The 23,144-nt window shown below is 45.7% G+C and overlaps 1 protein-coding gene across 1 annotated transcript in view; it reads right to left on the bottom strand.

Moving 5' to 3' along the window:
• The window catches only part of LOC149430698 (microtubule cross-linking factor 2-like), a gene marked incomplete at its 5' end in the record, with an annotated part of 42,684 nt that overhangs the window by 19,382 nt on the left and 158 nt on the right, over positions 1–23,144 (bottom strand). Inside the window, 3 exons of the mRNA XM_089666083.1 lie at positions 7,143–7,295; positions 9,957–10,061; positions 17,576–17,806. Coding sequence (XP_089522209.1) covers positions 7,143–7,295; positions 9,957–10,061; positions 17,576–17,806 — 489 coding nt within the window. The remainder of the gene's footprint in view (positions 1–7,142; positions 7,296–9,956; positions 10,062–17,575; positions 17,807–23,144) is intronic.

The following is a 23,144-nucleotide window of genomic DNA, read 5'->3' as shown; positions in this document are numbered from 1 at the left end:
CAGAGCACCCCCCCCCATTACATCAGATGTCAAGAATCCCACACCCTCCCTATCACCACCACACACCCCCTTTGGGAGCAGAAAGTGCAGGGTCTGGAGGAGGACCAGAGGAGGAGTAGAGTCAGTTACCAGAGTCTGCTGAATGCCGAGACCAGGGGAGGCAGAGATGAGGGGGTGCTGCAGTTGCACTGAGAGGTGCAGGATTTGGCAAAGGAGTTCTATTCACCTCTCTGCTGAGACAAGGTGGGGGCGGAGACAAGGGGGTACCTGCAGGAGAGGTGCAAGGGCCACATGAAATGGCCTGGAGGGCCGGATTTGGCCCTTGTGTTTGACACCTGTGCTCCAAATGATTGCATTTGTTCTGAAAATCCAAAACAAAAGAATAGGAGGGGTGAAGCAGGATTAAACCAATCCTTTCCGATGTATTCTGCATAATTGGGAGAGCGGCAGGTGTGTCCTCTACCCAAAAGGTATCCATCTTCTAGATCTCAGAAAGCTGGGGGGTATAAGAAGCGCATGCTCTGGTACTGCAATTATTTAGCGACACCCTGATACACATCACGGCTTATGTTTGAACACCTGCCTGACCCCAAACCAGCGCCTGTAACCTAGCACTAGGACAGCTGCACACATAGAGAATGTGGTCATGTTGTGTCCATTACCTCTGAATTGCCCCCTCTACCCCCCCCTGTCCAAGGCTCGTGCCATTACTCCCACTTCTTGCCCGATCTGAAATGTCAGCTGGTGTGCAGGTGATGACAGCAATTCCTGCACGCCCGCCAGCTTATCTGGCTAATGGGAGGAGGAGAGGGCTAAACGTTGGGATATGGGGTGACACTGCACTCCTTGCTCATGGCTCTGGATGACTGTCATGTGAATGCTATAAAAAGGGACAAAAAACAAGTATTTTTATTAATGTGTTCTTCTAAATGTCTCTTCTGCTGGAGCTTCCCCATAATAGAGGTTTACATTTTCTGACACTTTTTTTTCAATGTTTATTTTGCTAGAAAATTACTTGGAACTCCCAAACAATTTTTTTTAACCACTTGCCCTCCTGAGGATTCCCCCCCCCCCCCCCTTCCTGACCAGGCTATTTTAGGAGTTACGGCGCTACTTTGCTTTAACTGACAATTGCGCAGTCATGCAATGCTGCACCCAAATTAAATTTACGTCTTTTTTCCCACGAATAAAGCTTTCTTTCGGTGGTATTTGGTCGCCTGTGCATTTATTTTCTGCACTATAAAAAAAAAAAAAAGAAAAAAAAAAGACCGACAATTTTAAGAAAAACAATATTTTTGACTTTTTTAATATTATATATGTCCAGTAAAAAAAAAATTAAGAAAATCAAAATTTCATCATAAATGTAGGCCAAAATGTCTGCTAAAAAAAATCCCAAAACACGTAAATTGGTCCCAGACCCGCAGATGGGCAAGCGGAGCCTGGGAGACCTCACGTGGCAGGGGGGTAGGAGTGGGAGAGGCTGGTACTGTGTGGAAGCAATCGGGCGGCAGCGCTGGCACCCAAATGCTTCAACTTGACCGATGAGCCCGCAGCAGGGCTGAAGGTAGAAAAAAAACAAAAAACTACCTGCCCAGAACTACATGTCCAAGGCGTTGGGCGATAGGAATCGAATATTCCTGCATGGTGTGCTGTGTTAGTGCTTCACTGTAAGCACACTTCTTTGTATGGCTGTGCTATGCACAGCCATGCAGTGTGCAGGAGCTGACGGGAGAGAACCCCCCCCCCCCCCCCCCCCGGGACCCCGTGTGTGTGTATGTATACACACATACACACACACATATATATATGTGTACACACACACACACACACACACATATACATACACACACACACACACATACATACACACACACACACACATACACACACACACATACATACACACACACACATACATACACATACACACACACACATACATACACACACACACACACACACACATACACACACACACATATACATACACACATATACACGCACACACACATATACACGCACACACACATATACACACACACGCACACATATACATACATATATATATACATAAACACACACACACACACACACACACACACACACACACACACATACATATATATACACACACACACACAATTTTAGTTTTTTGCAGGTTTTTTTTTTTTACCAAAACATATTCAAGCTATAGTTATATAGTGAATATGGGCTGAAAGTACACACTCCCAGGTTTAATTTGAGGGTATGTACATCCAAATTGGAGGAGGAGTTTAGGAATTACAGCTCTTAAGAGTAGCCACCTCCTCCCCTTTTTCAAGGAACCAAAAATAATTGGACAATTGAATCCAAAGCGGTTTCATGAAGGTATGCCCCCTCCCACTACTTGTAAAAGCAATCCAGCAGCTAGTTAGCTGCTTGGATTGCCATTACAAGAAAGCAGACCACTGGCTCTAAAAAAACGATGCCAGGATAATGCCTTCAATCCCGGTATAACCACTTCAAGTCCAGCAACTTACCGGTACGTCGCTGCTTGTCAACTGGTAAATCTCTATGAGCCTTTCAGTAATTCCATGTAGAAGAGGCTACTCTGAACCTTTTTGGCAGTGTGAAGTTTTGGACTGGCGTTTTGCACAAGTCTGCATGGATGCATTTGCTTTTATTTTCGGAGTTAAAAGTTTGCTGACCTCTGGTCTGTGTGCTGCCTGTCACTCCAGCAGTACTCATCATGCCTCTCCCCACTGAATGAATGGCTATCATCTTCCTAACTCTTTCATTGCTTGGGCAGATATCAGGTTTCCGGGCCTCTCCTACTTGTGGAATGAATATCAGATTTCCAACCACATCTATGACGAACATAATGACTGCAGCTCAAGTATGTGTCACACGGCACCACAAGAGTGTAGAAGTGGCTCAATAAGCGGTTAGATGGGCAGCTCTAGCAACTGCGTGCCATGTCACATTTCTGAACGGGACATCACACAGGGCGGGTGCCAATTTGCATAAAAATGCAGAATCTGCTACAAGCTACTTGGGTAGATATACAGTATACTCTCCGTCCCATAAGGAAACTTATTTTTTAATACACGGACATTAAAGCAGTATTACACCCAAAAGAAAACATTATATGGCAGCTTACTAATTCTTAGATGTGATGGCTGCATTTGTTTTCTTTTTAGGCTTTCTTCTATCTTCATCTGGTGCTCTAGCCAGCAAGTGTTTTTCAAAAGCACAAGCTCTCCAGCAGAATGTAGCAGTTTACATGGATGGGACAAACCATTTAACACTGGCAGGGGTGTTTATAATGCGCAGTCATTATTTATTCATGTAAGGTTAGAAAAAAAAATAAAAAAAAGCTTGCTGTAACAGATTATAAAGTCTGAGCCGGACTTTGGCTTCAATTTGTTAGTATAGTTAAATCTGCTAATACATTTAACACTACTCCCTTTCCCCCCAGACTGACAATGCTGCTGTCTGCTGTGCCTCCTGTATTCCTTCAGCCAGAGTGGTGTCTCACTAATACTGGAGGTGTGTTACTGGCTAGATCAAGCCAATCAAAAGAAAACTAACGTAGCCACCACATCTAAAGGATTGCCAAGCTGCAATATAATATATTTTTAGTTTTGGGTTTAATACCACTTTAACACATGTTTACAAGCTATAAATGTCATGAGAATCGTAAAGACAGAGCTGCTGCTGGGAGGACATGAACAACCCTAATCAGAGTCACATGTCCACAATGGGTGGGTTAACTGTTTGTTTTGTCTAGGGGTGAACACAGAACCTATACTCACCCAATCCTGCAATCCTCTGCAAAACAGCGCTCCCCCACTTCCAGCGGTGGACTGTTCTTGCCATCCTCATGTCCAGAGCAGGTCAATGGGCATGATGACGTCAGAAACAGGTCCACCGAACTAGACTAATAGACCACCGGGAGAGGGGTCAAGAGTGGTAGGGACCAGTCCTGTGCTCTTCTACCCCCTAGACAAAAAAAATAAGCAGTTAACCCATGATGCAGTGCAGGCACAGTCCCACTGCAAGGGAAAAATAATTCCCAGACTTCTGCTTCAAAGTGGACCTTCATCCTCTTTTCTCCCGTTTCATGAACACACTTTAGAAAACTTCTTTATTCTCTCAAAGATCTGTTGTTCTGGTCCAGGCCCCATCTTCTGGTTTTCACACCTAGGATGTTGTCGCCCTCTTTTACTGAAGCCTCCTGGGATACTCTGGTCTGCCAGCCAAGGAGACTTTGGGGGCAATGCCCACACACATGCGCAGAGGTGCATCATCAGGGGGCTGGGTGCAAGAAACCAGAAGAGAAAGCAGGTACTGTGATGACAGTATTGAAGATGGGGGCATGGGACCTGGAGAGGCAGGTGACACCAGACCAACAGCCAAAGTAAAAGAAGGAAGAAAGGGGAAAAAAAAAAAAAAAAAAAAAAACTTCAAGGGGGTGAAGTCCCTTTTAAAAAACAGAATTTTCTTTGGGCCCATATTACCAGAAGTTTGCGGTTTTGTTATTTGATTTGCTACAAATTCATAACCTGCCAGATTTTTTTTTTTTTTTTTTAAACGTGCCATTGTACATGAAATGTACACACACACACTCCATTTATTTGTACATTGAGTCTGAGATACCAATTTAGGCCCTGCTCCACCTTTTCTGCATCTGGCCTGCATTATTTACAGCAGGGGATGAGCAATCTCAAACTGTATATAAACTATGCAAAGCATGTGCAGGGAGGTCTAGCTGTACATGGGGGGGGGACGACGACAAAGGAATGAATGTAGTAATCACAGACTGAAGGCCTCCTAGAAGAACGGCCAGTCAATCACTGCTCTCCAAGCCTGCTGTCAGCTGTACAGAGCTGAGCGGCTACTTATAGGACATGAATGGAGGTTTCACTTCAGCTTTTTCTGGAGGAAACTGCCATTTCAGACCCAGGGAGAGCACGTGGTGAACCCATTACCTTGTTAACTGTCAGCAAAGAAAATATTTAAAATGAGTTTAGGGCAAGGAGGAGTAGAAATTGGATTTAGGACACAGAAGTCACACAGGCATTGGGGTGGTAGGGGGATCAGTGTGAATTAAAGGAGACTTTTGGCTGTATTTCTCCTGTGGATCACGAGTGAAGTTCGTTCTGCAGTCCTCTGACCCCTTTTCAGCTGACAACGGGCTGAAGCCTGCTGTTGGCTGACATCACTCATACTGGGGAAAGAGCCTGACTAACTACTACTGCGCTATAGCTGAAGGACGGCTACAACGTGGTTGTGTAGTTCTGGGAGGACGTCCAGAACTCGCCCCCAGTACCGCCGGTGATCGTTGTGTCCTACAGACACAACTGATCACGTGATATGGTAAACAGCCAATCACAGTGGCCTTTTACCACATGATCAGCTGTGTCCAATGACACAGCAGATCGTTGGGTAAATACAGTTGCTGATTATCAGTTGCACTTTCCTCGCGCTGTCAAAGCATGAGGAAAGTACTGCTTATAACCAGCAATGGTCAGAGAAGTGCTTGGCACTGATTATCAGTACCCAGCAGGGCCACCCACCTGTGCCCAGCAGGGCCGCCTATCCGCGCCGCCCCATCAGGGCCGCCTATCCGCGCCGCCCCATCAGGGCCGCCTATCCGCGCCGCCCCATCAGGGCCGCCTATCCGCGCCGCCCCATCAGGGCCGCCTATCCGCGCCGCCCCATCAGGGCAGCCTATCCGCGCCGCCCCATCAGGGCAGCCTATCCGCGCCGCCCCATCAGGGCAGCCTATCCGCGCCGCCCCATCAGGGCAGCCTATCCGCGCCGCCCCATCAGGGCAGCCTATCCGCGCCGCCCCATCAGGGCTGCCTATCCGCGCCGCCCCATCAGGGCTGCCTATCCGCGCCGCCCCATCAGGGCTGCCTATCAGTGCAGTCTCATCAACACACATCAGTGAAAGAGAAAAATCACCTGTTTGCTAAATTTTACAATCGAAACAAGGAAAAACGTTTTTTTCCAATTTTTTGCTCTTTTTTTGTTTATAGCGTAAAAAAATTAAAAAAAAAACACCCAGCGGCAAGTAAATACCACCAAAAAGAAAGCTCTATTTGTGTGAAAAAAAATGATAAAAATTTCATATGTGTTGTATGATCGCGCAATTGTTATTCAAAGTGCGGCAGCATTGAAAGCTCAAAATTGGCCTGGGCAGTAAGGGGGTATAAGTGCCCGGTAGGCGAGGGGTTAAAGTGGGGATCCACCCTAGAGTCTGGAGGGGCACCGGGTTCAGCCTCTCAGCGAGCCACTGAGACCCTGAGCCAGCCACCCCCCCTCTACAGCCATTGCTCCAGTGCAGACAGCGGTAACCAACAGTCACTACTCTCTGCTCAGCACGAGAACTCAATGATCAGTGGTCATGTGATCGCTGAGTTCTCACACTTAGAGCTGGCGGGGGACTGATGCTGCATCCACCTAAGTAAGTATAGTTTGGGGGGAAAAAAAACAAACAAACCCCATACTTCTCTTTTAACTTCATTACAATGTCCAACAGATAATCACTGCAGGGAGGCTGAAGTTCTTGTGCTGAGAGAGCTCCCAGCACACAAGGACTGGGCTGTCAAAGACAGCTCTGGGTCCAGGTCAAAGATCCTTTGCCGGTGGGACCGGCTTCCGATCATGTGACCACTATGGCAGTTTGCCATTGGCTCTCAATGGGGAAGGGGGGGTTTGCCCTCTGTGTCTTATAGATATTTAGTATATTCAGGAGGTGGTCAGCAATGACATTCTACTCATTTTTCTCATACTGTATAAATATCAAAACACTAGGTCGTAGATGTCATACTGGTGGCCCTCCAGCTGTTGCCAAACTACAAGTCCCATGAGGTATTGCAAGATTGACAGTTATTCTCCCAAAGGCAGAGGCGAAACTACAAGTCCCATCATGCCTCTGCCTTTGGGAGTCATGCTTGTAACAGTCAATCTTGCAATGCCTCATGGGACTTGTAGTTTGGCAACAGCTGGAAGGCCACCAGTTTGACACCCCTGCTCTAGGTGATAGAGAAACTGGTTTACGTTCACGATTTCAGATCTGAAATATGAAAACTGGAACCGGTTTGTCTATTGGCCCCGCTGAGTCATCAGTTTCAGACCATAAAGTCCAGACTAACCTTCAGCTCCGTCCTCTCCATCTCCCAGGCTGCCTTTGCTCTTGCAAACTGCTGCTGAAGTTCGTTCATTCCTCTCCTTTCTTCCTGTAACTCGTTACAAAGGTCTTTGAGAATTCTCTTAACGTCAGTAAGGGATTTGATGGACTCGATGGTCTGCAAGGTGTAAAAAGAAGACGAGAGGATAAAAGGCATAAACAACAATCTACGCGTCTGAGATGGACATTACAAACCTCCACCACAACATAGCCTATATTTTTGGGAGTCTGGTGTTAACGCCTCACCAAATAAACACATAACAGATTTTAAAATCAACGTGACAGGTGCACTTTAACCACCGGAAGATTTACCCCCCCCCCCTTCCTGACCAGGCCATTTTTGGCGATACGGAGCTGCGTCAAGTCAAGTGCACGGTCATGCAACGATGTACATAAATGCGAGTTTTCAATTTTTTGCGCTATGAACAAATACATACCGTATTTGCCGGCGTATAAGACGACCCCCCTACTTTTCCTGCTAAAATGTAGTGTTTGGGCTATACTCGCCGTATAAGACTACCCCTTTTCCAATGCACACCAGTGGGAGGAATAGTGCCCCATCATTGATGTCAGTGGGAGGAATAGTGCCCCATCATTGGCATTAGTGGCAGGAATAGTGCCCTATCATTAGTATCAGTGGAGGAATAGTGCTCCATCATTGGTGTCAGTAGGAGGAATAGTGCTCCATCATTGGTGTCAGTAGGAGGAACAGTGCCCCATCATTGGTGTCAGTGGGAGGAATAGTGCCCCATCATTGGTATCAGTGGCAGGAATAGTGCCCCATCATTGGTATCAGTGGGAGGAATAGGTGCCCCATCATTGGTATCAGTGGGGGGAATAGGTGCCCCATCATTGGTATCAGTGGCAGGAATGGTGCCCCATCATTGGTATCAGTGGCAGGAATAGTGCCCCATCATTGGTGTCAGTGGGAGGAATAGTGCCCCATCATTGATGTCAGTGGGAGGAATAGTGTCCCATCATTGGTGTCAGTGAGGGGTGGAATAGTGCCCCATCATTGGTGTCAGTGGGGGGTGGAATAGTGCCCCATCGTTGGTGTCAGTGGGGGGGGGGGAATAGTGCCCCATCATTGGTGTCAGTGGGGGGGAGGAATAGTGCCCCATCGTTGGTGTAAGTGGGAGGAATAGTGCCCCATCATTGGTATCAGTGACACCAATGATGGGGCACTATTCCTCCCACTGAGACTTGCTGACCCTGTTCTCGTATGGTGCTGCTGCAGCCAGCATATGTGGTTGCAGCAGCACCTCTACACAGAACACTTACCTGCTGCTCCGGCACTCAATTTTCGCGGGGCCGCTCGGCTCCGCCCCCTCGCCGGTGATTGGCCACCTGTGTGCCTTTCCTGAGCTACAGTTCTGGCGGCCAATCACCGGTGAGGAGGCGGAGCCGAGCAGCCGCACGAACATCCAGTGGCCGAACTGAAGGAGACGCCGCGCTTCCTGGACCGGATCGTCGTGGGACTGGATCCAGGTAAGAGACATCAGCCCCTGCAAACCCCTGTACTTAATGCCGCAGCCCCCCTAAACATGTGTACCGGCGTATAAGACGACCCCCGACTTTTGAGAAGATTTTCAGGGGTCAAAAAGTCGTCTTATACGCCGGCAAATACGGTATATATATATATATATATATATATATATATATATATATATATAAAATTTGACTTTTTGCTGTACAACATATCCAATAAAAAAAAAGAATTCTTCATCAATTTAGGCTAAAATGTAATCTGAAGATTTTAACAAAATATATTTTTAAAAACATTTTTTTAAAAATATATCCTTCAGATTTTTTTTTTAACTTATAAAAAAAAGTCATTATCATATTTTTTTTAAATATATTTGCAAATGCATTCCAAAAATGTAGAATTGTATTTTTTAAAGATATACAGTATATTTGAAAATGTATTTTTAAAACTTTTTCATATATTTTGTAATAAAAACGCTTTTCAACATGGTTAGGGTGTAATTAATATTTTTTCAAAATTTTCAGGTTTTTATTGGTTCATAGTGCAATAAATGAAAACTTGCAGAGGAGATCAAATACCACCAAAAGAAAGCTCTACTTTTTTTTTTTACTTCCTCTGGATCAACTGTGGGTGTAGGATTACTATATATATATATATATATATATATATATATATATATATATATATATATATATATATATATATATATATATAATATGGCCAAAACTGTAGAATTTCAATATATTTGGGAAGAATATTTTTAAAATACATTTTAAATATATTTTTCTTCCATATGGGATGCCAGAACACACCAGTCAGCGCACGCAGCCATTGGCTATCAACACTGATCAGGTGCTGGTTTTCCAGCATGCCCGTTCAGCTACCTTGTGTTGAACTGCCGGCTGTATACACAAGCCGGTTTCTCTTGAACTGGCCAGTACCAGCCATTATTTGTCCCTTGTGTACGGGTCCTAAGAGGTTATTTCCACAAGACCATACAAAAGGGCAACCTGCGCCTGTCAGAACCATAATTTTTGGCCACTAGATTTCTTTTTTTTTTTTCCTCTTGGTGTATTGAAATTTAACCAGTTGCAAGATAAAATAAACAATAAACAACAATTACATGTCAAAACATAACCTAAGTAATGGGAACAGAAACCTATTCTAGCAGGTAAAACCAGAACAAAACAGAAGTCTTTTTTTCCCATAATATTGAACAATGCATCATAAGTAATGAGGATAATTCATCACTTTCAGGTTTTAAATAAACATGAAGAAATGTTTGACATTCACCGTGTTCTGCGGCCAACTTTCTCCGTCGCAGGCTTTGTACTCCGAACACGGAAGGTTTAACTCCTCCTCCTCTATTAGCATGTAGAGTTCCTTCACACTGTTTACCTAATAAAAAAGATGTAATACATTCGTTGTGAATACAGCTTTAAACAGTGCTACTGCGAGGTATTACGGCACGCTATTTTATTTATACAAATCAATGAAAAACGGAATAAAAATTTTACGAATGCAAAAAAGCTAAAAAAAAAAAAAACTTCAAAAATTGTTATTCAGTACATTTCTGCAATACATGTACATGTTCCCATGTTGGGTCCATAAAAACGTGCTGCAAGTACAGAAAAGAATACCCGTTAATCTGCAAGAAATCCAGTGAGGCCCAAATTTCTTGTACTGAGCCGACAACACACTGCTTTTGCTGCACTGAAATCCCAGCAGTGTTTCAGGGCCCAGTGGCAGCAAAATACACCTTCCTCTGTGGAGACAAAAACACTTGCACCCGGCCCTGTCTGTACTACAAATAAAAAAAAAAAAAAAAAAAAAAAAAAGTTTGTTTTTTTGTGGTGTTTGGATGTGTTCCAGCTCATTTCTGTGCAGAAATTATTGCAGCGGTGACTGACATTTTCTTTCATGCGAAACCTCAAAGTATGGTGTACCGGGTCCATATGAGTATCGGGAAACCGCTTTGCATGCATTTTTCATGATTATTATTATACAGGATTTATATGGCGCCAACGGTTTGCTCAGAGCTGTACATTATAGTGAGAGACAATACAGTAACAATACAGTTCAATACAAGAGGGATTTGAGGGCCCTGCTCCTTGGAGCTTACAATCTAGGAGGGAGGGGTGAATGGTACAGTAGGTAGTCACTGTGGGGGATGGAGTGGTTGGAAGACTAGAGGATTCCAGAATTAGCAAAGGGCGTGATAGGCTTCCCTGAAGAGAAATGTTTTCAGTGATTGCCGAAAGGCAAGTAGAGTAGGTGATAATCTGATAGATTGGGGTAGGGAGTTCCAGAGGATGGGTGATGCCCTGGAGAAGTCTTGGAGACTAGCATGGGAGGAGGAGATTAGAGAGTAAGAGGTCTTGCGGGGATAGGAGTGTACGGTTTGGGTGATATTTAGAGATAAGATCGGTTATGTAAATTGTGGATGGCTTTATATGTCATTGTTAGAGTTTCGAATTTTATCCGTTGGGCAACTGGGAGCCAGTACAGGGATTGGCAGAGAGGGGTGGAGGACTCCGAATGGAGGCCAGTGGAGGGATTGGCAGAGAGGGGTGGAGGACACAGAGTTGAGGTCAGTGGAGGGATTGGCAGAGAGGGGTGGAGGGCACCGAGTGGAGGTCAGTGGAGGGATTGGCAGAGAGGTCAATGGAGGGATTGGCAGAGAGGGGTGGCAGATACAGAACGGTTAGTGAGGTGGATGAGTCTGGCCGCAGCATTCATGATAGACTGAAGAGGGGATAGCCTGCGATGAGGTCGGCCAATGAGGAGGGAGTTACAATAGTCGAGGCGAGATATAACAAGGGAGTGAATGAGTTGCTTAGTGGTTTCCGAGGTTAGGAACGGGTGTATCTTGGAGATGTTGCGGAGGTGAAGTCTACACGATTTTGTCAGCGATTGGACCTGGAAGGACAAATTGGAGTCTAGGATTACACCTAGTACCCTGGCGTTAGGGGATGGACTGGGGATGATGAAAAAAGGCTCTGGACAGCATCTGGAAATGGAAGAGTTAAAAAAAATTTCCAAACGCAAACACTTTTAAATGCAGTTAGCTGCGTTTACAAGCTTTTGAAATGTTGATATAATCTACTCCTGAATGCAAGTTTGGTGCGTTCAAAAAACTGACTGTAAACTCAACTGCCTGTAAAGGACGATGTGTACATGGACACATAGGAGAACATTAGGGAGAGTTCAGGGGCTGCTGGAAAGCGCAGAAAAGCTCCTAAACGTGCGTTTATCATCTGCAGTGTACATGAGCCCTAAACATGAAGGGCATCTCACCATTCTCCATTTGAAACACATGCTGCCATTCTACGGCTGACATTCCCCGATTCCTGTCTGCACAGGACTGGCCTCAACTTGTTCTTTTGTCTAATTAGTTGCAGACAATATGGTGGATTTTAGATTTCTTTTCTGCAAACATCCACCGCTAATCAGAACATTGCGATGCTGCAGAGGTACCGCGACAACTCCAATTAAGAACAACATATTGTAAAGACGCAAATACGACCATCTGCTGACAGTTTTGACTGGGACTCCTCGACTACAATGCAGACTTCAGATCTCATTATTTACACATCCTAATCTTTTCCAGCAAAACAAAAAACTTTAAAAATGATGTCCTGAAGGCTGTACATGTTTTCCGTTTGCTAAAATCAGACGCAGCATTCAGCGTGTCCCAAAACTGACCTACTTCTAGAACACGAGATGGGAGGATGTCGTGGAATCTTTTTTCCTCCAAAGAGGAAGCAAACTGTAACCCACTTAACAACCATCTTTTATTAAAGCAAACCATGATCTCCGGCCACACTATACGGAAGAATGAGGCACAGGAGCCAACTCCAGGTTTAAGCACCCCGCCCCCACCTACATATTATACACTTGCAGAGCTCAAGTAATGATATGTAGGAGTTCGGGGAGTCTAGGTCAATGTGATGAAGCACCCCAGAGCAGGGCTGCTGTTAGCAACCATGGGGCCCCCATACAGCCAACCTGACACCCAACCCCCTGAAAAAAAAAAAAAAGAAAAAAAACACCACAGTTGACTATGCTTCAGTTATGAATGAACACAGTTAGTGATCGGTACTGTTCACACATTGTGTTCATTCAGAAAAGAAAGGGGCTGGTAAATGTGACATTTACTGGACCCTTCCCACACTCTCCATCCGGAAAGATCCTATTGTGTGCTTGTAGCTGCTGGTGGAAAGGAGTAAAGGAAAACTGGTGGCATTGTGGGGGTGGGGGTACACAGGGGAGCCTGGGTTATAGGGGGAAATGAATGGTGCACTGGGAGGGTGATGGGTGCAAATTTGATCCCATGTATGGTTAGCTCTACAGCAGCTGAAAGGAGAAGACGCCAGCTTTCAGCTGCTGCAGAGAGTCATACAGGGGATCAGTTCCAGTAAATGCCTCCCTCGTTGTGCCAATCACCCTCCCTGCCCACATCTCATTCACCCAGCTGCCTGGACCCCCCTGCTGGCCTGGGCCCTGTACAGAAGAACTGGTGGTACCCACTTATCCATGGCCCTGCCCAAGGGGGTGTGCCCATGATGGCCTAAGGCCCAAAGAAGTGGTATGGAGAGAGGCTGCTCCTTTTATTTATTTTTTTAAAACAAGCTAGGCACCATGGAGGAACTACGCACTGTATCCGAGCACCATGGAGGAACTACGCACTGTATCCGAGCACCATGGAGGAACTACGCACTGTATCCGAGCACCATGGAGGAACTACGCACTGTATCCGAGCACCATGGAGGAACTACGCACTGTATCCGAGCACCATGGAGGAACTACGCACTGTATCCGAGCACCATGGAGGAACTACGCACTGTAACCGAGCACCATGGAGGAACTACGCACTGTATCCGAGCACCATGGAGGAACTACGCACTGTATCCGAGCACCATGGAGGAACTACGCACTGTATCCGAGCACCATGGAGGAACTACGCACTGTATCCGAGCACCATGGAGGAACTACGCACTGTATCCGAGCACCATGGAGGAACTACGCACTGTATCCGAGCACCATGGAGGAACTACGCACTGTATCCGAGCACCATGGAGGAACTACGCACTGTATCCGAGCACCATGGAGGAACTACGCACTGTATCCGAGCACCATGGAGGAACTACGCACTGTATCCGAGCACCATGGAGGAACTACGCACTGTATCCGAGCACCATGGAGGAACTACGCACTGTATCCGAGCACCATGGAGGAACTACGCACTGTATCCGAGCACCATGGAGGAACTACGCACTGTATCCGAGCACCATGGAGGAACTACGCACTGTATCCGAGCACCATGGAGGAACTACGCACTGTATCCGAGCACCATGGAGGAACTACGCACTGTATCCGAGCACCATGGAGGAACTACGCACTGTATCCGAGCACCATGGAGGAACTACGCACTGTATCCGAGCACCATGGAGGAACTACACACTGTATCCGAGCACCATGGAGGAACTACACACTGTATCCGAGCACCACAAAAAACGAATTCATTTTTTATATTCAAAGCAAACTCCCCCATCCATCCATGTCTCCATGCTTTATTTTGATGACAAATCACTTTGAAAATAACTTTGTATACAAGTTTTGGGCACATTTTAGACATTTTACCAAGGCGCCCCAGAAGAAACCTCAAGGCGCCCCGGTTGAGAAAGGCTGCTTTAAACACCAGGCAGCACAGTGGCTAAATGGTTAGCACTTCTGCCTGGCAGTACTCGGGTCGTTGGTTCGAATCCCAACCACAGCACCACCTGCCTGGAGTTTGCATGTTCTCCCTGTGCCTGCGTGGGTTTCCTCCAGGTACTCCAAGTTTCCTCCCACACTCCAAAGATATGCTGCTAGATTAATTGGCTCCTGTCTAAATTGGCCCAAGTATGTGTATGTATGAATGTGAGTTAGGGACCTTAGATTGTACGCTCCTTGAGGGTTAGGAACTGATGTGAATGTACAATAAATATGTAAAGCGTGGCATAAATTGATGGCGATATACAAGTACCTGTAATAAATAAATAAAATAACACTGCTTTGTGTTAAAAAAAAAAAAAAGCAAATAAAATCCTCCTCTGTGCTTATTCCCATGACATGCATCTCTGGCAGCACAGTGGCTAAATGGTTAGCACTTCCGTCTGGCAGTACTAGGGTCGTTGGTTCAAATCCCAACCACGGCATCACCTGCCTGGAGTTTGCATGTTCTCCCTATACCTGCGTGGGTTTCCTCCGGGTACTCCGGTTTCCTCCCACACGCCAAAGACATGCTGGTAGGTGAATTGGCTCCTGTCTAAATTGTCCCTAGTATGTGTATGTATGAATGTGAGTTAGGGACCTTAGATTGTACGCCCCTTGAGGGTTAGGGACCTTAGATTGTACACCCCTTGAGGGTTAGGGACCTTAGATTGTACGCCCCTTGAGGGTTAGGGACCTTAGATTGTACGCCCCTTGAGGGTTAGGGACCTTAGATTGTACGCCCCTTGAGGGTTAGGGACCTTAGATTGTACGCCCCTTGAGGGTTAGGGACCTTAGATTGTACGCCCCTTGAGGGTTAGGGACTGATGTGAATGTACAATATATATGTAAAGTGCTGCGTAAATTGACGGCGATATATAAGTACATGAAATAAATAAATCTCAGATCCTGAAAGCATAAACCCTCCTGATGGGTTAATATGCAAGCTTCATTCATGGGGGGGGGGGTAACTGACCTTTTAACCCTTTCACCCTGCCGCTTGTCTCTGAACTGGTTTATATGGCATATGTCGCCTTCCTGTAATTCTCTGAGCATCAGATAATCAGCTCGATCCAGCTCTGTGTCTCCTATAATCCACATTAGTCTAATAAAATCCTGGCCGGGTACTCGGTGGGAAGATGGGGTTAGTCACATGTAAAGCTTCATCCATAACAGCTGCTGTCAGGACCAGGAACACAAGGCCTCGGGGCGGACTCCTAATGCCAAGCCAATGGCTCCCTACTGAGTGCTGCCAAAAAGCCTCATGTTACCAATTCACGCCAATGTATAAGAAGAGGAAAGGATGGGGCTGTGTGTGATCAATCATGTGACAAATACTAGCCTCTAGCAACGGGAGAACAATGTAAAGTACAGGAGAACGGCTTAACTGCAAAAAAATTATCCGGACCAATAAAGGGCGCTCTGCACAATGGCTGTCATAGTTGCACGTATCAGCCGGTATTACAATGGGATGTTGTGATTACTCAGCTATTTAGGCGAGACAATATCCATTTGCTGCATAATTCTTCAAAGACACATAAGCTTCCTAATTGGCTTGCTTAAGATCAATTAGAGATCCGACTCACTAACATGACAGCGGAACCGGTGACTGGCTTAGATACGGCATTTAATTACATACAGAAGATTCAAAACAATCGGCTAAGTGAAGTCTAGGTTGCAGCTTTGAAATAATGGTTTTGTAAATTCTGATTTAACAATTAAAAAAAAAAAAAAAAAAAAAAATCACAGATCATCTCGGTTACATCTTCTTCTGAAATCTACAAGTTATATATATTTTTACGGCTCTCTTAAAAGGATAAGTTAACCTTTAAAAATAAATAAAAATGCACTTTTTTTTTTGTAACCTGCAAAAAAAATAAAGGAAGGTGCCAGCGATCAGCAGATCGTGGGTGCTATGCAGGACTCCTGCAGACTGTCGGTTTAATCAGTGGTGTATTTAGGTTTTGTGCTGCCCTAGGCAACACAAAGATTGCCTGCCCCCCACAGACATGAACCAACACCCCTCCCGTGGAGAGAGTCTGACATTGACCAACAACACCCCTGCCCCCCACCTGGGAGAGCTTTCCAGTAAGCTGCAGTGGCACGGCCTTAGAATCATGTAGGCACCATCAGATGGCATGCAATCAGCGACATCTAAATGAACCCCCAGCAACCCTCAGGAGGAACCCTCGGTGGAGAATGTCTACCCTAATATAATCTACTTCAGTTGCCTCCATATGTGTGCTGCATGCAGTAGGTGCAGATAACACAGGGAGCACAGGGAGTCTCCTTCTGCTCTTTCAGTATCCAGTCAACAGGATGGGGGTATAGAGAGGCTACCATTGCGTTCCTTTGCTGTGTATGCTGCCATCCACCCGAATGTCCTGTGTGATGGAGCTGTATAAAATCTCACAACTGGATACACAATAAAAAATCTTTGCAGGCAACACGGCTCCCATAGAACGCTCATCTGCCACATAATCGATTCTTACGTTTTCATAATTTACCTAGAATGACCAATTGCCAATGATAATGCACAATTTTACTAGGTGGGTAAGAGCATTTTTTTGCACATAAAAATATGAAGAGACGGGAATGCTAACAATGGTTCCTGCAAATCCCCATACCGCCATTTTTTTTTAGTTTTATACTGTGTCACCAAATCTTGTCTCCAAATATCACCCAAACCGTCCTCTCCGCTCCTCCTACGACCTCCTACTCTCTCACTCCCTTGTCTCCTCCCATGCTCGTCTCCAGGACTTCTCCAGAGCCTCCCCATCCTCTGGAACTCTACCCAAATCTATCCGACTATCGCCTACTCTGCCCACTTTTATGTGATCTCTGAAAACCTTCTTCAGGGAGCCCAACCTGCCTTCAGCTAATAACGGAATCATCTATTTCTCCTACCAGTCCATCCCCCACAGTTGTTACCTTTTGTACCACTAGCCCTTTCCTCTTAGATTGTAAGCTCCCAGGATCAGGGCCCTCCTATCCCTCTTATATTGAACTGTATTGTCTCCCGTTATATTGTAAATCGCTGAGCAAACTGTTGGTGCCATAAATCCTGTATAATAATAATGTCTGCTCCTAGCTGTTCACTCATAGGCAGGTTTTATACATTACAAAAGGGGATACATTGCAGCCTCACAAACACTTACCTCCAGAAAGTCTTCTTCTTCGCTTGGCAGGACCTTTCCCTTCTGCCATCGCTGAAGAAACCACCTGAGCTTCATGAAGGTCAGAAAGAAGCTCTGCTTGAACTGCTGCACTTCTTGCAGGAGGACGTTCTTCTCCTGGCTCCAGAACTTTTGCTCCAGTCTCCTCTCTAGGCTCAGGCTCTGCAGCTCAAAGTCTCGTCTTAAGAGCAGTTTCTGCTGATCCTCCTTCAGCTGGAAGGAAATGTAGAATGGATATCAGTGCAGAAGTCAGAATAAAAAGCAACTCATGCATGCCATTACTTTGGTATTCCTATTGGCCAATGCATAGTATGGAAGTTCAGATTTAGACATGGTCTGTTCAGGAATGATGTAATGCCAGTAGGAAAGGAGTTCCAGGTATGCATACTTTGGTCTAGCTTCATACTATACCAGTCCAATGGCCCTGGAACCTGGAAATCAGTTAGGTAGACACCGCTACTCTAGTGATCTCCACTAGCTTCAGGGTCATGTATTTTTTTTTTATTTTATAAATCTGGTCACATGATTCAGCAGCTCCATCTCCCCTGTGTAAGGGAGCACTGGACAACAGCTGTGAAATTCCAGAGCTCTTCAGTCCCATCTACGCGGCCATGCGGGCCGCGTTTTGCAGGGGCATGAGAGCCCATTCATTTGAACGGACTCCCGTGCCCGTGACTCGCAGGGAAAGAGGTCCCTGCACTTCTTTGGAAAACGCAGCACGCACTGGAACCTCAGTTCCCAGTACGGTTGCGTTTTCCAGTGCGGGCGGCGTGCCATTAGAACTAATGGCACCCACCCGAGGGTTCGCACTTCTCTATGCGGGTGGTGCGGCTGCACGGATTTCTGTGCGGATCCGCAGCGGCACCACCTGCACAGATGTGAACCTAAGGTAAGAGCACTGGACAACAGCTGTGAAATTCCAGAGCTCTTCAGTCCCACGGCTCATTCGTTGTCAGCTGTGAAATTTCAGAGCTGGTCAGTCCCACGGCTCATTCGTTGTCAGCTGTGAAATTCCAGAGCTCTTCATTCCCATGGCTCATTCATTGTCGGCGCGCCCTCCTCTCCCCTGCAGCAGCCACTCTGACACACGCAGAGTTATGCTGGTTAGGTAGGAGGACGGGGTTAATAGAGTTAGCATTATCTTCCATCTCCAAGTGCTGACATTTTTTTTTGGTGGGTTAAAGTTCTACTTTGAAATTTACTTGGTGATCCTGAGAGGAACTTGGCAGGTGAATAAAAGCTATTTGTTGTGTTGGCAACACTGACACCCCTGTACTGAAGCAACGCGGTCAAGCCGTAAGCAGCGTTGTCAAGCTTGCATGTTTAACTAAAACACTGTCCTCATTGTCCTGTCCTCATCTCACCTAAATAGGAACTCCATCCTACTGCTGGATCCACTGGCTATCCCCGCTTCAGTCGATCCTGAATACGGCTGCCAGACTCATTCACCTTTCCAACCGCTCCATCTCCGCCACCCCCCTCTGCCAATCCCTCCACTGGCTTCCGATTGCGCAACGGATCAAATTCAAAATCCTAACGCTGACGTACAAAGCTGTCCACCATACTGCCCCGAACTACATCTCTGACCTAATATCCAAGTACCACCCAACACGCACACTCCGCTCCTCACAAGACCTCCTCTCTAGTTCCCTGGTCTCCTCCTCCCATGCCCGCCTCCAGGACCTCTCCAGGGTGTCACCCATCCTCTGGAACTCCCTGCCCCAACCCATCAGACTATCACCTACTCTCCTCTCCTTTAGGCGCACCCTGAAAACCCATCTCTTCAGGGAAGCCTACCCCACCCCCTGCTAATTGCCAACCTCCTCCACTCTTCCTACCACCCCATCCCCCACATCTATCTCCTCCTGTGCCACCATCCCCTCCCTCCTAGATTGTAAGCTCCAAGGAGCAGGGCCCTCAATCCCCTCATGTTTTACAATGTATTGGTATTGTTCTGTCACATGTTCTGTCCCCCTTTGTAATGTACAGCGCTGAGCGAACTATTGGCGCTTTATAAATACTGTATATTAATAATAATAATAATACTGCTGCTGAAAGTGGTTGTGGATCTCGCAGCCTTTTATATTCCACAGTGCTATCTGGACTCCAGCGCGGGTCTTGTATGTGTATTTCTGTGCTTGCTGTGTGTTGTTCCCCTATCTTTTGTATCACACAATTTGTATGTTTCTGAACATGCCTAATAAAATCTTTGGTAAAAGAAGTACACAGAGTTGGGATCTTCTTTACCAGTACCTGTATTTCTTGATATCACACACGTGGAGATAATAAGGAAAGCATAATGAAGATTTAACGCTGTGATAAATGGTGGCAGAGAATAAATCGCACTTCATTAGCGCCACATAATCGAATGTGAGAACCGCACTTCATATAAACACATTTTGATGTGTTTAATTAAAGGACCAGTTGTCCTAAAAAAACACACACCACAACACAATGCTACAGGTTTGGACTAGAGCCTACAAACACATTCAAGAATAAATGCAAGAGGCTGCAAACCTGTACATGTGACATGTATATTAAAAAAACGTAGTTGCCCAGGCTGTAGCTCTGTGTTTGCTGCCATTTCTGACTTAAAGGATAGGTTCACCTTTTGATCAAAAATAATAAATGCACATTTTTTTTTTCTTTGGTTGCAGGAGCCTGTGAAGCACTGCAGAGTGATCAGACCTGTCAGTATATCTGCTTGTCCTTGTACGGGGAACTCCTCTTCGTACTGCTGTCACGCTGGGATGGGGAGGTGGTTTGGGCAGAGGCTGCAGCAGTGGGAACATGTTACATGTTCCAGGACGTTGGATGACGAAACGCGTAGGGTAGGACCTTGGAGGTGATGTCACCACATGTGGGTGAGCTGCCGATATCTATTGGAACCGGAGCAAACCTTTGATCCTTAGTGTTATATGCATTTTGTGCTAGTGTCGGCTTAGTCACTGTTAAATGCGAGTGTATTGGATACCTTTTTTACTGAATACATTTTGGTTGCAGGAGTCTGTAAAAGCACTGCAGAGTGATCAGACCTGTCAGGATATCTGCTTGTCCTTGTACCGGGAACTCCTCCTCGTACTGCTGTCAGGCTGGGACAGGGAGGTGGTTTGGGCAGAGGCTCCAGCAGTGGGAACATGTTACATGTTCCAGGACGTTGGATGACGAAACGCGTAGGGCGCAGCCTTGGAGATGACGTCACCACATGTGGGTGAGCTGCCGATGTCCTATTGGAACCAGAGCAAACCTTTGACCCTTACTGCTATATGCATTTTGTGCTAGTGTCGGCTTTGACACTGGTAAATGTGAGTGCATTGGATACCTTTTTTACTGAATACATTTTGGTTGCACGAGTCTGTAAAGCACTGCAGAGAGTTTAGACCTGTCAGGATATCTGCTTGTCCTTGTACGGGGAAATCCTCCTCGTACTGCTGTCACGCTGGTATGGGGAGGTTGTTTGGGCAGAGGCTGCAGCAGTGGAAATATGTTACATGTTCCAAGACGTCGGATGACGAAACGCGTAGGGCACAGCCTTGGAGATGACGTCACCACATATGGCTGAGCTGCCGATGTCCTATTGGAACCAGAGCAAACCTTTGATCCTTAGTGCTATATGCATTTTGTGCTAGTGTCAGCTTTGACACTGGTAAATGTGAGTGTATTGGATACCTTTTTTACTGAATAAATGCCTGGATGTTTTTACACTATGTGGATTCCTCTCTCTTCCTTTATGATCCCATTCTGAATATATGAAAAAGTCAACTGTCATTTGAAGGAGTTTCATCAGCTGGTGTGTGCCTCTGCAGATCGTTGCTCCCAGAATTTAAGCGCTTGTAGCTGGTTTATAATTTTACCAGCATGGAGCTCTGGTGAGTGTATTCATTTCATTCCGTGGTGGAGTCTCATGCTGTTATTTGGTTATATTACACAGAAGTTTATCATAATATTTAGTGAAGAAAATTTATTGATTTTTTTTTTACATTATTATTTATATGGACACTTTTGTTGGACACTATTTGTGTATTCAAGTTAAATCACATCTTATTTTGTGTTTGTTTTGTTTGCTCTGTGTGGTATTATGTACTGCATGATTTCAGATTTTATTTTGTGCACCAATATTAATCTGCTGAGCTCACATATTCAGAGATATATTTTTTTTGAGGAGCGCTGTCTTTAGTGATTTATTGTTTACAAAACAGGTGGAACATGTACCAAAGGTGAACATCCTTTAACCCCTTGGCGCCCCCTGGCCCTTTAAGAGTTCCAGAAGCCGGGACGGGGTTTTAGGGTCATGTGACCGCCGTAATTCGCTGTCACATGATCGGGAAAGGTCCCATTCGAAAGTGCAGACCAGGACCTTTCTGAGAGTACCGAACGTGTGTGCTGGGAGCACGCAGGGCGCACGCTCTCAGCACATATGTGGTTTAACAGAACGCTCAGTGTCTAGGCCCAGACACCGGGAGGCCACACATTTGCGTTCGGCCAGCGCCAAGAGGTTAAGGATTAACTTCTCCCGTGAGGATACTCGGCAGCTGCTGCAGGTAGAAAGGACTCATTAACGCGGTTCCTCAGCCAGGCTTTCCAAAATTAAAATTCAGCAGCTACAAATAAGATTCCAGATTCCGGCGAAGTAGAAGAGGGTACCTCGAAAAGCTAGGTACTCGCTCCCCCCCCCAGCTCCCCCTTAAAAAAAAAAAAATGTGAACTTCCCCTTTTCGGGACATCTCTCTCCAGTTCAGCAACATCCATAGGTCTGGTCCCTTCCCCAGCCTGACTGGACAGTGAAAGTAGAAGTAGCAGAATAAGTCCATCTCTGTCACTTTGCTCTCTCCTCCTATCACCAAGTTTCTGGTTGGCACAGGAGCACCGCGGTGGCTAATTGAGCTGCCTCTGACAACTTGAGCTCAGCTCTACAGTAACTGCAATAAGCCAATAAAAGTCAAAAGGCAAGTTCTTACACTGCTTGCAATAAAGAAAAAAAAAGTAAAAAAAGGAGTATCCATTAATAAAAACATCTGTCACTTTAGGACAATTTACACAAATTACAATTTTCAATGAATATTAAAGTGGTTGTAAACCTCAGATATGAAATATGAGCAAAGCATATCCCTGTATAGTGTGTACCTGTCTCAATCCTGAGCACTAAGTGTCATTCCTGTCTGCTTCCTCGTTCCTCTGCATAAATCACAAGTTTTCCTGACACAGAGAAAAATGCTGACGGGGGAGGAAGCTCCAGCAGATTGACAGCCTCAGCTCTGTTCCTGTGTTAAAGGGGTGTGTCCCTTCCTTCCAATCAGCTCTCACTGAGGTCTGCAGAATGTAACTTGAGCTCTCCGCCCCGTTTTCTGAACTCCCAGACAAGCTGTATAAATTCAGCACTTTGAATGGATGTAGAGAAGACTAGATAAACAGGTACAACTTATGTAGGAGGATTGGTTTCATCTCTGTGTCACCTGAGGCCAGTCACCTCACTGGGTAAATGGAAGGGCTTACAACCACTTTAAAATGTTCATTAGTTAGAAATTATTCTCTATAGGATACAAGGCAGCAG

Source organism: Staurois parvus, unplaced genomic scaffold, assembly GCF_062004578.1.
Source record: "Staurois parvus isolate SC_StPar_1 unplaced genomic scaffold, SC_StPar_1.0 ptg002520l, whole genome shotgun sequence".
Taxonomy (NCBI): Eukaryota; Metazoa; Chordata; class Amphibia; order Anura; family Ranidae; genus Staurois; species Staurois parvus.
The sequence above is the reverse complement of the archived record's forward strand: the minus strand, read 5'-3'. Positions and strand labels throughout refer to the sequence as shown.